General features: G+C 41.3%; 1 protein-coding gene across 1 annotated transcript in view; it reads right to left on the reverse strand.

Moving 5' to 3' along the window:
- Positions 1 to 624: 624 nt before the first annotated feature.
- pgk1 (phosphoglycerate kinase 1) overlaps positions 625 to 17,408 on the reverse strand; it is a 29,034-nt gene continuing 12,250 nt past the window's right edge. Inside the window, exons 6-11 of the mRNA XM_038775307.1 lie at positions 17,178 to 17,297; positions 15,371 to 15,485; positions 7,157 to 7,336; positions 4,120 to 4,297; positions 1,744 to 1,842; positions 625 to 989 (exon numbers count right to left, since the gene is read on the reverse strand). Coding sequence (XP_038631235.1) covers positions 949 to 989; positions 1,744 to 1,842; positions 4,120 to 4,297; positions 7,157 to 7,336; positions 15,371 to 15,485; positions 17,178 to 17,297 — 733 coding nt within the window. The 3' untranslated portion in view covers positions 625 to 948. The remainder of the gene's footprint in view (positions 990 to 1,743; positions 1,843 to 4,119; positions 4,298 to 7,156; positions 7,337 to 15,370; positions 15,486 to 17,177; positions 17,298 to 17,408) is intronic.

Raw genomic sequence — 17,408 nt, forward strand, 5'->3', positions numbered from 1 at the left:
TGGATAAGGTTGGGCGGGGCGGGGGGGGGGGGGGGGGGGGGAAGAAATTAAATGTATATTAAGAAAGAAATGGTAAAAGAGAGTTAAACTGAAATGAAAACAATTGGGTCGAGGTGGGGCTGATCATCTGAAGTTGATGCGGTGTGTGGCTGGTTTAGCACACTGTGCTAAATCGCTGGCTTTTAAAGCAGACCAAGGCAGGCCAGCAGCACGGTTCAATTCCCGTACCAGCCTCCCGAACAGGCGCCGGAATGTGGCGGCTAGGGGCTTTTCACAGTAACTTCATTGAAGCCTACTCGTGACAATAAGCGATTTTAATTTTTTTTTTTTAAATTTAAGGTTGTTGAATTCGATGTTGAGACCAGAAGGCTGTAACGTGCCTAACCGAAAGATGAGATGTTGTTCCTCCAGTTTGCGTTGCGCTTCACTGGAACATTGCAGCAGGCCAAGAACAGACATGTGGGCATGGGAGCAGGGTCTTTGGTTAAAATGCCTACCTTTCCCTCCCTATCATTTCCGAAATGTTCTTGCAAGTTGGTTGAGATATCGGAGAAAGCTAAATTGTAAATCAGGATTTTGTTGCCTCTTTTACCCAATGTCCATTTCTAAATAAGAGCACCCAGGACTTGTGCATGTTCATTTATTCAGCAGTCATTACAATCCATCTCCAGTGTAAACTTACTTTCCGTAACAGTTCGTGAAAGACAATAATTGCTTGAAAAGCTGCTTGAACATTAGAATAGACAACTGATTCACAGAAAATGGACAATACTAAACAAAATATTTTAGGACTACATTATATTTATAAAATAAAATACTATCAAGCTCATTTGCATCATATACAGTGATCTACAGTATTGAGATAATTACTTTTTGAATGTTTTAAAGCAAAATAATCAAACTCCTGAGATGCGAGTGAACAGGAGAACTGGATTTGTTCGTTTGTTCTTAGATGTTACTGAGAGCATCAACTCCTGGAAGAACTTTACCTAGGAATGGAAAACAAAAAAACGGTCAGGGAGAGAAAGAAAGATAGAGTGAAGAAAATAATCAGCAGCATATTTTACAAACTTGTTCTATAGTACAATGTTCCATTTTTTGAGAAGAAGAATGTAAAGAGTTTTAGCTTTTCCCTAGTTTTGTAATTATGGACAGAACCTTTTCATATTAGAATTCATAAAATACTGAAGATTTACGGCTTTTCATATGGATGTCGGATATCAAATCGGTTTGTGCTGATTTTTTTGCTTTTTTAAAGATTTTCTTGGCAAGCCCAGATTTTCAGCAACAGGGTACGTTTCAGAGACCTGCGTAAATGTTGTAACTGCAGGGATTGGCAAAAAAAGGTGCAGTGCAATAAATCTGCTTGAGTGCCCGATAATGTGGGCCTCACTGCTGTACTGATCAGGGCTCACTAACCCATGAAGATGGCAGAACCAAAGTCTCCCTGGGCTGCTTTTGCAGCGACGAAACTCATGATCTTAATTGACAGAGGTGAGCTCAGTACACAGCATGGGGGAATAATAGAAGGATTTGTTGCAAATTCTTTAAGCAGGTTAAAAAGCAAGTTGGCTTATTTATAAGGTTAAATTATAACAATGAATCCAATTCAATTACCCATTATAACTGAATCCAATAGTCACACAATAAAAAGTCATGTTTAGCCACTTTACTCAATGTGCAACATAGTCTTCGCCAATTGTTAAAAACTCAAAGCTTAACACACCAAAAACTAAAATTCACCTTCAAGCAGTTCCAAACTAGCTCCACCTCCAGTGCTCACATGGCTGACTTTGTCTTCAGTATTCCACTTGGCACAGCAAGTGGCTGTATCTCCACCACCTACAACACAAAAACAAAACATTAAAGACAGTAGAGACTGTGATATCTGAGCTACTGAAGCTTACTGAAAAGTGTGATACGAGCACCATGTGGCATTGTTTTTACACCCTACAGATGCACAAATATAAAAATAAGTGGTGTTTATTAATTTTATAACAGCTAATGTCTTTTAATATTCTTATCTTTATTCCAGGTGTTTAAGTACAATATACAAAGTCAAAGATAATTCCAGGTATAAGTTTATAAAAATTTGTTTTACAATTATTAAACAGCCAAAAAAAAAAGTTTTTGTCTTAACATATAGCTTTGTATTGACAAATTAAATTCTGCCATGGTACATCTGTGATTGAAGAAAAAACAGTTTAACTCATAGAAATTATGTCTAAACTCGTCAATAAATTGATGCTACTAATGTTCTTGATCGCAGCAGTTTGCCTGAGCAAGGGACTAAAACAAATGAATTTAACATTCCTGCAATAGTACCGAAGACTTGTGCTCCAGAACTTGTCGCACCCCTAGTCAAGTTGTTCCAGTACAGCTACAACACTGGCATCTACCCGGCAACGTAGAAAATTGCCCAGTGGTGTCCTGTACACAAGAAAAGGACAAATCCAACCCAGCCAATTTCCACCCTATCAGTCTACTCTCCATCATCAGCAAAGTGATGCAATGAGCCATCAGCAGTGCTATTAAGTGGCACGTACTCAGGAATAACTTGCTCACGGACTCTCAGTTTGGGCTCCGTCAGTCACTCAGCTCCTGACCTCATTACAGCCTTGGTTCAAACTTGGACAAAAAAACTGCATGCCAGAGGTGAGGTGCAGCTCCAACAACATCCAGGACAAAAGCAGCCTGCTTGATTGCTCCACCTTGAACAAATATTCAAACCCTCCACCACCGATACAGTAGGCAGCGTGTGTAGCATCTACAAGATGCACTGCAGTAAAATGCCACGGTTCCTTAGACAGCACCTTCTAAACCCACAGCCGCTGCCATCTAGAAGGACAAGAGCACCACCTGGAGATTCCTCTCCAAGTCACTCACCACCCCAACTTGGAAATATGTCGCAGTTCCTTCACTGTCACTGGGGCAAAATCCTGGAACTCCCTCCCTGACAGCACTGTGGGTGTACCTACATCTCAGGGACTGAAGCGGTTCAAGGCGGCAACGCATCACCACCTTCTGAAGGACAATGCTGGCCTAACCAGCAACGCCCACATCCCGTAAATGAATTTAATAAAAGATAGGAGCAGGGGAAAATTATCTATCGTCAGTTCTAATTCTGATTGTTACCAACAAGTCCCGTGGAAGAGTATGCACGTATATATTCAGTGAGGACAGCAGCAGGCCAGCTGTGTTTATAATTTACCAACTTTAGTACCAGGACAGTACAAAATAGTCACTAGCCCAGAACCATAACTTGTCATCAAGGCTATATAAAAAGAGAATTAGCATTGTAACAATTCTCTTTTTTAAAAAAGACATTAAGAGTACCCAATTCTCTTTCCCCCCCCCTCCCCCCCCAATTAAAGGGGCAATTTAGCGTGGCCAATCCGCCTCGCCTGCACATCTTTGGGTTGTGGGGGCGAGACCCATGTAGACACTGGGAGCACGTGCAAACTCCACATGGACAGTGACCCGGGACCGAACCCGGGTCCTCAACATCATGAGGCAGCTGTTCTACCGACTGCGAGACCCTCCATTGTAACAATTTTCACATGCACTCTCCAAAGAGCAGGGAAATTAAAAAATTCAACTTTGTGCTGAGGTTGACTTTCATTCATTATTTTAAAGTCCTTCTGTAATAATTTATTAAACCATGAGCACACCGAAGAATTACTTCATCTCGGTCAGTGCAGTATTTTAAACGGAGCCAAGTATGAAAAGAACTAAATTCACTCAGTTGCAACACACTTTACAAGGGAATTAAGATATCCAACTTGGCCAGAAAATTAGATTTCTAATTGTATAAATTAAAAACTGCCCAGCATGAAAACCTGAACACAAAATTTAAGTTTTAAATCCAGTGCAGTTCATATTAGCCCACAAAAACAACAAGAATTAAGCAACTTTTCAAATGGGGCTGGTTTAGCTCACTGGGCTAAATCACTGGCTTTTAAAGCAGACCTGGCAGGCTAGCAGCACGGTTCAATTCCCGTACCAGCCTCCCCGGACAGGCGCCGGAATGTGGCGATTAGGGGGCTTTTCACAGTAACTTCATTGAAGCTTACTCGTGACAATAAGCGATTTTCATTTTCATCTTTTTCAAATACTTACCAATAATAGAGACACAACCTTTCTCGGTAACTTCCACAACCTTGTCCATAACTCCCTTAGTGCCACTGGCAAATTTATCCCACTCAAACACACCAACAGGACCATTCCACACAATCAGCTTGGCTCTGCCCACAGCAGCAACAAACTTCTTAAGACTCTCGGGACCACAATCGAGACCCTTGAAGGAAAATGAGTAAAGATACATCAAAACATAAATTTGCTGCATTTCACAGGAAGATATTAATACATTTGTTTCATACCTTCAGGTCCAGGGGATACAAATCATCGGTCAGACAAAACAGTAAGATAGAGAATGGCAGAAATGAACCACATGAACACCAGATACCAACTATAACATGTGCATGACCCTCAGCTCCTTTTCATTTAGCTTTTTATATTCATATTAAAAACAATTTTATTTAAAAATAAAACAAATGAGTGAAAAATTCTGCACTTTTATCCTCTACAAGTACATAATGATATTTTATATATTCATTAAATAAAAACTTGAAAGGTATTAAGAGCCTATCAGGACAGCTACTAAACATTCGCTTTGTGTTTCTTTTTTATAGAATACAAATAAATAGAAAGTTGTTCAGCACTATTGGTCATGAATTACGAGAGTTTAAAATTTTACAAAAAATGGATTGAGAATTAGAACGAATGTCAGTTTTCTGTAACACTGGAGTCCATCACCAATGAATTCCAGCCCTATTCAAAACTTTATAGTATTTAGCATTCGTGGAATTCACATTCTCTATAAACATTTAAATCAACCCCAAGAAAGTTTAATTACTTAAGAGATCCAAAAGATAATCTGAGCAATGAGAAAACAATGTTTGATTCACACTAGAGCAATGCTCCCAAGTAGTGTGAATTTGCCTGACTCAGTTTCATGCCATTTCTCACTGCAGCTAGATCAGGATCAGAACTCCAGAGATATTCTAAAACCTACTGCTGTAAACCAGGCTCCATTTTGCAGATACTAATGTTGCAAAAAGAATTGACCCAGAGTGTACAGTGGAACAGAATCAAACAGTTTTTGTCAAAATCACCAAGCAGAAAAAGTTCCAATTCGGTTTGTTATAAAGAAGGGGTTTTTCACATCGCAGGTTTCAAACAATGTTCTCTACATCACAATAGTAATAATTTATCACAGTAGGTGTAATTGTGGACACTTCCCTAATTTATTAAATAACAGTCCATAAATTTATATATTATATAGGCAGTCATGTTGGATACCAAATGCATCAGGTTCTAAAGTACTATTCATGTGAACTAAATAAGAGTTTATTTTGGAGTTCTTAGCAAGAAACTTCAAGACTGACTATCCGTTGCTATATAAATATGCAGACAGCCAATGCAAATTAAACTGATGCAATACTTGAGAAATAAACAAATTCTTAGCGATTAACCATTAAGATGCTTCTCCAAGGCTGAAAACGTTGACAAAGTAATTAAAAACAAGGAATTATTGTAATGGGCAGCACGGTAGCATAGTTGTTAGCACAATTGCTTCACAGCTCCAGGGTCCCAGGTTCGATTCCCAGCTTGGGTCACTGCCTGTGCAGAGTCTGCACTTTTTCCCCGTGTTTGCGTGGGTTTCCTCTGGGTCGTCCGGTTTCCTCCCACAGTCCAAAGATGAGCAGGTTAGATGGATTGGCCATGCTAAATTGCTCAGTGCCCAAAATTGCCCTTAACGTTGGGTGGGGTTACTGGGGGGGGGGGGGGGGGGGGGGGGGGAAGAAGAGGGGACACCACACTAGTGAGCAGACTGGTGTATGGGAACTGCGGCGCCGTTCTAGCAAACTGAATAACACAAGTGTATAGTTGACCCATATAGTGTCTAGATTGAGTTTAAAGATATAAAATATTTATTTCCGATACCAAGGCTATTTCTATATTATGTTTTCGCTATTATTATTACTCCCATGTTGTTATTTTTTTCCTTTTCTTCTCTCTGGGTAGATTGGGTAGATATTTGTATAGTCTGAGTGTGTGAGATATTTTGAATTGTCTAATAATTTAAATTCAACAATGTAAAATGCAAAAAAGTAGAAACTTAGAACGAAACATTTTGAACTTCGATACATTAAAGTATTTAAAAGTAGTAAAATAAATTTACAAGCGACCATAAACATTTCATACCTAAAAGCATAATACAGGGCAATAGTTTATTCATCTTCTCTGTAAAATCAATACCTGTGTATGTTTCTTTGCAGTTGTGAACCAGCCAACAATCATACATGAAAAGAAGTCTCATTTTTCAGTGCAAGAGGGAATCACAGTAAAATACTATATAACATGGTATTACCAATAACCGACATTAAAGAAAACTGCAAATTAAACTGAAGAAAAATGCTGTATATTTCCAGCAATTCATTATGTTCATTAGGCGTGATGAATTTCTCTATTTTTCCTGAAACGTCTCCCGATTTTTCTTCCAGAGCACTGGGTTGTGTATTAGGTTAAGACTTTGTCATTTCACAACCTGGAATAGTCCTGAAAAATCTGATGGAATAAAGCCTCCCATTTCTGTTAACTGCAAGAGTCGAGCCTCAAATGAACATGTTTTCAATTCAATCATTTGTTGTGCAGGTCCACATTACAAAATGGCTTCTAATTTTGAACTACAGTGATGAACAGGTGCAGGGAATGAAAATGTCACAACGTGTAGCTTTTGTATTTTCAGGTTTGACCCGAATACCAATTGAGGTGGAGAAGAACATACTTTTTCTGCAGCTGGCAGCTACATTAGCCAGGAGTGCCTGATCTTGATATTTGGTGCCCAGGACAGTTTTCTACCATTCCCTTCACATCACTAGCCTTCATCAGCGTAACATAGCAAAAATAGATAACAGCCATTTCTTTTATTTCAGTTGCTATGTCTAAGTCTTTGCCATTGGCAAGTTCGCTGCTCGATTTCTCCTATGTTAGGAACTGTAATGAAATCGACTCCGAAATGCTTTGGAAGTTGAGGATATGAAATACATTATTTAATAAGCATCAGACCACTTAACCATTACCACTAGCTTACCATCCAGTTTGCTGGGATTCCGGCAGCCACAGTGGCTGCTCCAACACTGGCATTTTCATCAAATTTATCAGCAATCACAAAATCTTCAGGCAGTGTAATGGCCACCCCATTTTTCTTAGCCTTGGCCATCAGTTCATTGACTATTTTCGACCCTTCTTCATCATATAGGGAATTGCCAATCTAAAAAATGAAAAAGTTACTTAATATTCAAAAAAATAGCCAGACACGATCACTATATACTGCTCTCACAGCTGTTGGAATGGAAACCTTTACCAAGATTAGTTTTTTAAAAATCTACCCGCATGAGTCTCCTAATATTTGACTATTAACACTATATCCCACAGTCCAAAGATGTGCAGGAGAGGTGGGTTGACCAGTCTAAATTGCCCCTTAATGTCTAATGGTTAGGTGGGGTTACAGATAGAGAGAGGAGCGTGGGTGCTCTTTCAGAGGATCGGTGCAAACTCGATAACAAAGAACAAAGAAAAGTACAACACAGGGACAGAGCCTTCGGCGCTCCAAGCCTGCGCTGACCATGCTGCCCGTCTGAACTAAAATCTTTTACACTTCCATAGTGCGCATCCCTCTATTCCCATCCTATTCATGTATTTGTCATTCGTCACTGCTTCCACCAACTCCACCGGCAGCGAGTTCCAGGCACCCACTATATTCTGTGTAAAAACTTACCTCGCACATCTTTAAACATTGCCCCTCACACCTTAAACCTATGCCCCCTAGTAATTGACCCCTCTACCCTGGGAAAAAGTCTCTGACTATCCACCCTGTCTATGCCCCTCATAGTTTTGTAGACCTCTATCAGGTCGCCCCTCAGCCTCCTTCGTTCCAGTGAGAACAAACAGAGTTTATTCAAACTCTCCTCATAGCTAATGCCCTCCATACCAGGCAACATCCTGGTAAATCTCTTCTGCACCCTCTCTAAAGCCTCCACATCCTTCCGGTAGTGTGGCGACCAGAATTGAACATTATACTCCAAGTGTGGCCGAACTAAGGTTCTATACAGCTGCAACATGACTTGTCAATTTTTATACTCCGTGCCCCAGCCAATGAAGGCAAGCATGCCGTATGCCTTCTTGACTATCTTCACCACCTGTGTTGCCCCTTTTAGTGACCTGTCAACCTGTACACCAAGATCTCTCTGACTGTCAATACTCTTGAGGGTTCTACCATTCACTGTATATTCCCTACCTGTATTATGAAATGAAACAAAATGAAAATCGCTTATTGTCACGAGTAGGCTTCAATGAAGTTACTGTGAAAAGCCCCTAGTCGCTACATTCCGGCGCCTGTCCGGGGAGGCTGGTACGGGAATCGAACCGTGCTGCTGGCCTGCTTGAAAAGCCAGCGATTTAACCCAGTGAGCTAAACCAGCCCTTCCAAAATACATTACCTCACATTTGTCCGGATTAAACTCCATCTGCCATCTCGCCGCCCATGTCTCCAAATGACCTAAATCCTGCTGTATCCTCTGAAAAGTCCTCATCGCTATCCGCAATTCCACCAACTTTGTGTCATCATCAAACATACTCATCAGACCAGTTATATTTTCCTCCAAATCATTTATATATACTATGAACAGCAAAGGTCACAGCACCGATCCCTGCGGAACACCACTAGTCACAGCCCTCCAATCAGAAAAGCATCCTTCCATTGCTGTCTTCTATGACCTAACCTGTTGAATCCATCTTGCCAGCTCACCTCTGATCCTGTGTGACTTCACCTTTTGTTCCAGTCTGCCAGGAGGGACCTTGTCAAAGGCCTTACAGAAGTCCATATAGCCAACATCCACTGCCCTACCTGCATCAATCATCTTTGTGACCTCAAAAAAAATCGATCAAATTAGTGAGACACTACCTCCCCATCACAAAACCATGCTGCCTCTCGCTAATACGACTATTTGCTTCTAAATGGGAGTAGATCCTGTCTTGAAGAATTCTCTCCAATAATTTCCCTACCACTGATATAAGGCTCACCAGCCTGTAGTTCCCCTGGATTATCCTCGCTACCCTTATTAAACAAAGGAACAACATTGGCTATTCTCCAGTCATCCGGGACATCACCTGAAGACAGTGAGGATCCAAAGATTTCTGTCAAGGCCTCAGCAATTTCCTCTCTTGCCTCCTTCAGTATTCTGGTGTAGATCCCATCAGGCCCTGGGGACTTACCCACCTTAATATTTTTCAAGACGACCAACACCTCGTCCTTTTGGATCTCAAGGTGACCCAGGCTATCTACACACTCTTCTCCAGACTAAACATCCACCAATTCCTTCTCTTTGGTGAATACTGATGCTAAGTATTCATTTATACCTCTTCCATTTCCTCTGGCTGCAAGCAAAGATTCTCTCCCCTGTCCTTCAGTGGGCCCACCCTTTCCCTGGCTACCCTCTTGCTTATTATGTACGTGTAAAAAGCCGTGAGATTTTCTTTAACCCTATTTGCCGATGACTTTTTGTGACCTCTTTTAGCCCTCCTGACTGCTTGCTCAAGTTCCTTCCTACTTTCCTCATATTCCACACAGGCTTCATCTGTTCCCAGTCTTCTAGCCCTGACAAATGCCTCCTTTTTCTTTTTGACGAGCCTACAATATCTCTCGTTATCCAAGGTTCCTGAAATTTGCCATATTTATCCTTCTTCCTCACAGGAAGATTCGATGTGCCGAATGGTCTCCTTATGTACCGTAGGGTTTTTATGTCATCATTGCAATATTGAGTTATTACTGCTGCCACTGATGGTAATGTTTTTACCCCAGTTAGTCAGTAAACAAGACATCTTAAAAACTAATAGATGGATCTCATCAAAATACTTAGTCCACGGATAGGGTATGGCCCAAGGAAGAAGCGAGATGCTGAGCTGGACACAGATCCTGGAATCTTTTTTAAAGGATCTGTTAAAATTGAGAGTCAAGTCAAAAAGTTAATTTATCCTTTTTTTTTAATGTTGTGGTATTGTATTCAGAACGTGGTTATTGTTTTAGAATGTTGCAGATTGTCTCAGCTGTTGTGGTGGAATTTGTCATAGCTGTCAAAATGTGAGCAGTTTTCAGAGCAGGATTTTGGATGTGAATTGGCCTGAAGCCCCCTCAGTGAGATGGCAGCTCTTAATAAAAAGATTTCTTCTGCAGCTTTGTATTTAGTGTATTAACCAGGCAGGAAAAAGCCTCAAAGAAGAGCTGCAGAGTTGTAATAACGTTAACACGGCATGGTGGAGATGTGTGCTCTGCTAAGTGCCTTTTTTACTTGTAGAATAGTAAAAGGGTTTCACAGTAAAACAAGAGACCCAGTAGTGTAGTAATAACAATTTATAACACTAGCATCAAAAAATATTACATTCTAGGACAATAAGAAAAGCTGGCATATATCTACACCCTATTGGTGTGGCAATGAAGAAACAGCACAGAAGGAATACATTCCATATTTAAAGTATTCCTCCTGCTCCTACAAATAGTGCCTGCTCTCAACTCAGATGAAACTTATAGGGAATTTATAGCGGGCGCAGTTTCATCGAAGATACAAAATACAATACCACAACATATAAAAGGAAGTGGCAGAAAGAGGGGTTAAGGGGCTGGAAAAACAACTAAAACTTCCACCCCCCCCCCCCAAGAAAATAAGGGTTTATAACCAGCAATGGGGGAATTGGTGTTCAAGGGAACCTGCAGAGTCATGGGACTCAGTCAGATAGTGCAGGACAAAGACTGGTATTCAGTGAGACTGTGATAGAAGAGACAAGGACTGGAAAAACCAGAAACTGTAATATATGCAGGGACACCAAAGGAAATATGCATGTTACCATAACAGAATCAAACAAATGTGGTTTGTCTAATTTAGCTGATAGCCAGACAATCTACACCATTTAAGTGTTGAGTGTATTCCTCCACAAGCATTTTACCAATACAATCGTGCAAAATACAGAATCATGAAAAATAGATTATTCCATTTCTGAAGATTTAACAGCTCCAAATTGGTTGATCTGAGGGTGAATTGTTAAGATCTTAGGAGAAAAGTATATTTAGTAATTGATAGTAAATCAGGGAAAAAACGGTTTCCACTGACAGGAGGGTTGGTAACATAGAACATTATAGCGCCCTCGATGTTGCGCCGACCTGTGAAACCACTAAAGCCCATCTACACTATTCCCTCATCATCCATATGTTTATCCAATGACCATTTAAATTCCCTTAATGTCGGCGAGTCCTCTACTGTTGCAGGCAGGGCATTCCACGCCCTTACTACTCTGAGTAAAGAACCTACCCTGACATCTGCCCTATATCTATCTCTCCTCAATTTAAAGCTATGTCCCATCCGAGAAAAAAGGCTCTCACTGTCCACCTCATCTAATCCTCTGATCATCTTGTATGCCTCAATTAAGTCACCTCTTAACCTTCTTCTCTCTACAAAAACAGCCTCAAGTCCCTCAGCCTTTCCTCAAAAGATCTTCCCTCCATACCAGGCAACATCCTGGTAAATCTCCTCTCCACCCTTTCCAATGCTTCCACATCTTTCCTATAATGCGGCGACCAGAACTGCATGCAATCCTCCAAATGCGGCCGCACCAGAGTTTTGTACAGCTGCAACATGACCTCATGGCTCCGAAACTCAATTCCCTCTACCAATAAAAGCTAACACACCGTACACCTTCTTAACAACCCTATCAACTTGGGTGGCAACTTTCAGGGATCTATATACATGGACACAGAGATCTCTCTGCTCATCCACACTACCAAGAACCTTACCATTAGCCGAGTACTCTGTCTTCCTGTTACTCCTTCCAAAATGAATCACATCACACTTTTCTGCATTAAACTCCATTTGCCACCTCTCAGCTCAGCTCTGCAGCTTATCTATGTTCCTCTGTAACCTGCAATATCCTTCCGCACTGTCCACAACTCCACCGACTTTAGTGTTATCTGCAAATTTACTCACCCATCCTTCTATGCCCTCCTCCAGGTCATTTATAAAATGACAAACAGCAGTGGCCCCAAAACAGATCCTTGTGGTACACCACTAGTAACTGAACTCCAGGCTGAACATTTCCCATCAACCACCACCTTCTGCCTTCTTACAGCGAGCCAATTTCTGATCCAAACTGCTAAATCACCCCGAATCCCATGCCTCCGTATTTTCTGCAATAGCCTACCATGGGGAACCTTATCAAACGCTTTACTGAAATTCATATACACTACATCAACTGCTTTACCCTCGTCCACCTGTTTGGTCACCTTCTCGAAGAACTCAATAAGGTTTGTGAGGCACAACCTACCCTTCACAAAACCACGTTGACTATCCCTAATCAAATTATTCCTTTCTAGATGATTATACATCCTATCTCTTATAAACCTTTCTAAGACTTTGCCCACAACAGAAGCAAGGTTCACTGGTCTATAGTTACCGGGGTCGTCTCTATTCCCCTTCTTGAACAAGGGGACAACATTTGCTATCCTCCAGTCTTCTGGCACTATTCCTGTAGACAATGACAACATAAAGATCAAAGCAAAAGGCTCAGCAATCTCCTCCCTAGCTTCCCTGAGAATCCTAGCACAAATCCCATCCGGCCCAGGGGACTTATCTATTTTCATACTTTCCAGAATTGCTAACACCTTCTCCTTATAAACCTCAAGCCCTTCTAGTCTAATAGCCTGTAACTCCGTGTTCTCCTCAACAACATTGTCTTTTACCTGCGTGAAAACTGACGAAAAAATATTCATTTTGCACCTCTCCCATCTCCTCAGACTTCACGCACAACTTCCCACTACTGACCTTGACTGGCCCTACTCTTACCCTGGTCATTCTTTTATTCCTGACATACCTATAGAAAACTTTAGGGTTATCCTTGATCCTACCTGCCAAAGACTTCTCATGTCCCCTTCTTAGCTCTCTCTTTAGGTCCTTCCAAGCCAACTTGTAACTCTCGAGCGCCCTAACTGAACCTTTATGTCTCATCTTTACATAAGCCTCCTTCTTCCTCTTGACAAGTGATTCAACTACTTTAGGAAACCACAGTTCCCTCGCTCTACCACTTCCTCTCTGCCTGATAGGTACATACTTATCAAGGACACGCAGTAGCTGTTCCTTGAACGAGCTCCACATTTCAATTGTGCCCATCCCCTGCAGTTTCCTTCCCCAACCTATGCATCCTAAGTCTTGCCTCATCGCATCATAATTGCCTTTCGCCCAGCTATAACAATTGCCCTGCAGTATATACCTATCCCTTTCCATCGCTCAAGTAAACGTAGCTGAATTGTGGTCACTATTACCAAAGTGCTCACCTACCTCCAAATCTAGCACCTGTCCTGGTTTATTACCCAGTGCCAAATCCAATGTGGCCTCGCCTCTTGTTGGCCTATCTACATAGTATGTCAGGAAACCCTCCTGCACACATTGGACAAAAACGGACCCATCTAAAGTACTCTATCTATAGCGTTTCCAGTCAATATTTGGAAAGGTAAAGTCCCCCATAACAAGTACCCTGTTAATTACGCTCCTATCCAGAATCATCTTTGCAATCCTTTCCTCTACATTTCTGGAACTTTTCGGAGGCCTATAGAAAACTCCCAACAGGATGACCTCTCCTTTCCTGTTTCTAACCTCAGCCCATACTACCTCAGTAGACGAGTCCTCATCAAACGTCCTTTCTGCCACCGTAATACTGTCTTTGACTAACAATGCCACCCCACCCCCACTTTTACCACCTTCCCTGAGCTTACTGAAATATCCACATCCCAGAACCTGCAACAACCATCCCTGCTCTAGCCATGTCTCCGAAATGGCCACAACATCGAAGTCCCAGGTACCAACTCATGCTGCAAGTTCACCCACCTTATTCCGGATGCTCCTGGCGTTGAAGTAGACACACTTTAAACCACCTTCCTACCTGCCGGTACACTCCTGCAACCTTGAAACCTTACTCATGATCTCACTACTCTCAACCTCCTGTACACTGGAGCTACAAGTCAGGTTCCCAACCCTCTGCAGAATTAGTTTAAACCCTCGCGAAGAGCATTAGAGGACATGTACCCAGAGGACATAAATATGAAATAACTGACAGACTACAGGAGAGATGAGCAAAATTTATATTCTGCACAGCAAGTTATAATGATCTAACATTTGCTGCCTGAAACTTTTCAAAAGAGAATTGTATATATACTTGAAGGAATAAAATAAAGGATAAAATTCCAAAGCGTGTGCAGCAGATGGCCTTGGGGGTACAAATTGTTGAAGGCAACAGGCCAGGTAAAGAAAATGGTTCGGAAAGCATATGGAACAGAATCCTGGGTTTTATCAAGAGTGAGTGGACAAAAGCAAGGAAATGATAAACAGTGCATCAGTGTCAATGGTGTCCATTTCTGGGCAACACATTTTACGAAGGATGAGAAGGCATGAGAGAGAATGCAGGAAAGACTTATAAGCATGGTTCCGGCAATCAGAAACTTCAGTCACATGGGTAGATAGGAGAAGGTGGGGCCGTTCTCATTAAGAGACAGTTGAGAGGAGATTTGATAGAGATGTTCAAAATCATGAGGGGTCCTAACCGTTCCCTTTGGCGGTAGCATCAAGATTCAGAAGACACCAATTTAAGGTCATTGACAAAAGACTCAATCGGCACAAAGGAAAAACATTTTCGCTCAGCGAATGGTTAGGATCTGGAATGCATTGCCTGAGAATGTGGTGAAGGCAGATTCAATCACGACTTTCAAAGGGGAATTAGATAATTATCTGAAGGGGGAATAAAGCAGGAGTGGGAGATTAGCCAGCGAGCCAACACGGACATGGCAGGCTGAATGGCTGCCCTAACCAATCTATGATTCCTGCCCGAACCATTCTATGATTCCATGAAAAATGTGCAGAGCTATGGGTGAGAATGGACAGCTCTTTCAAAAACTGGTGCAGACACAACAGGCCAAATGAACTCCCACTTTGCTGTAAAATTCTAAGATTCTATCTTCTGTTTAAGAAATGGAGATATTTTATTTAAAATAGTTAATATGCACATAAAACCCCAAAAGTGAAGGTCATTGTTACTAGAAACTCTGACAAGAGAACACAATCTAAAAGTTCAAGGTGGTGTAATAATTGCTACTTTGAAATTTGCCTATCAATGCTTTAAACTGAAATTCTATTTTGCAATAGGCACATGATGTTACTGCTTGACTTAGCAAACTGGAAGCGTGATGGTGCAATTCTGCGGACACACATACCTCCATATTATTGAGGACCTTCAGGAATGTAAAGGCCATCCCTCCTCCAATAATCATTTCATTCACCTTGTCTAGCAAGTTACTGATTAGCTGAATCTTGTCCTTGACTTTAGCCCTGTTGAACAGCAACAGAAGCAGACATGACAATTCCACATTTGTTTATTAAATTGCTGTACCAATTGCAAAAGTGTTGAAAGAATGGAAATAAAATTAAGGCAGATTTAATGGATGGTATCTATGGTGTAAGGTTTAGTACACATTGATTTTAAGTAATAGTTCAACATTTTTTTCTTAAAATTAGTTTTGAGGTTTTCCTCCGAAGGAATAGCTTAGGGTCACCCTACGCAGTTTTATTTTTCACAGCTTTATGCTGATCAGACAGTTTTTAAAGACACTGAATAATTGAGCACAGTTCAGCTTCTGACAGTAACTACGGTTGCAAGTATTTACAATAGTTTTGTCAAAATAAGATGCTATAAGAAATTCTCTCATAGATTATTTTAACAGATAATTTTAACAGATAACATTAAGATGCAAATTTCAATAGTTCATCTTGGGAGAAATGTAGGTGTACACCTGAGCCAGCACGCAAAATGCTGATCTATATAGTCTCACAAATTCAGAAACTTTTAAAGTGCCTCTTTTCCACAGGCCTGCTTTTGAACGACATTGCCACCAAGAGGCAGTGTGTTCATATTGCAATTTCCTTTCGACAGACAGCCATGTTATTCCCATTCAGAAGTATTTTGTTCCAGCATTAAGATTGTATGATGTGGAATGGTGGTACAACACAAATAAAGATGGTTTTAGAATTTTATAGCTTGGTCCCTTATAAAAGAGTACTTCATTTGAATAAACATAGCAGAAATGGGCAGCACGGTAGCATAGTGGTTAGCACAATTGCTTCACAGCTCCAGGGTCCCAGGTTTGATTCTGGCTTGGGTCACTGTCTGTGCGGAGTCTGCACATCCTCCCCGTGTGCGCGTGGGTTTCCTCAGGGTGCTCCGGTTTCCTCCCACAGTCCAAAGATGTGCGGGTTAGGTGGATTGGCCATGATAAATTGCCCTTAGTGTCCAAAATTGCCCTTAGTGTGGGGAGGGGTTACTGGGTTATGGGGATAGGGTGGAGGTGTTGACCTTGGGTAGGGTTCTCTTTCCAGGAGCTGGTGCAGACTCGATGGGCCGAATGGCCTCCTTCTGCACTCTAAATTCTATGAAATGGCAAATAACATTTTAAACTGCAATGTGCCATTATGGTTGTTAACTTTATCAGGCAAGCCAAGTCATAGAACATAGAACAGTACAGCACAGAACAGGCCCTTCGGCCCTCAATGTTGTGCCGAGCAATGATCACCCTACTCAAACCCACGTATCCACCCTATACCCGTAACCCAACAACCCCCCCCCCCCTCCTCTTAACCTTACTTTCTAGGACACTAAGTCCTAACAATGTTTGGTGTTTTTCTGCCCCTGAATAAATTTGGCACTTTGAATTCTATGACACAGAGTATGCAATACCTAATAATAATAATCTTTATTGTTTTTGTCACAAGTAGGCTTACATTAACACTGCAATGAAGTTACTGTGAAGACCCCTTAGTCGCCACATTCTAGCGCCTGTTCAGGTACAGAGGGAGAATTCAGAATGTCCAAAATACCTTTGTCATTTATGCTGTAGCACAATACAAAGGTTTTCAATTTTATTTCAGGACTAGAACATTTGATAATGAACATGAAGCAGGTACACTGGAGGTTCTAAAGTTGTTACGAACCCGAGTAAAGAACAGTTTGAATAATTCGACACTTACCCACCCAGGATAGCAAGGAAGGGTCTCTCAGGGGTTTCCAGAGCTTTGGCAAAATACTCAAGCTCCTTCTTCATCAGGAAACCAGCAGCTTTCTTTGATAGATTTACACCAACCATGGAGCTGGAACGAAACATAAATAAACATTAGTCATATACCATTAGGGGAACAATTCACGTGACTAAAAATTACAAGTTAACTGTTTCTCTCCGCACAGATGCTGCCAGACCTGCG

The sequence above is a fragment of the Scyliorhinus canicula genome, chromosome 17 (assembly GCF_902713615.1).
Source record: "Scyliorhinus canicula chromosome 17, sScyCan1.1, whole genome shotgun sequence".
Lineage (NCBI taxonomy): Eukaryota > Metazoa > Chordata > Chondrichthyes > Carcharhiniformes > Scyliorhinidae > Scyliorhinus > Scyliorhinus canicula.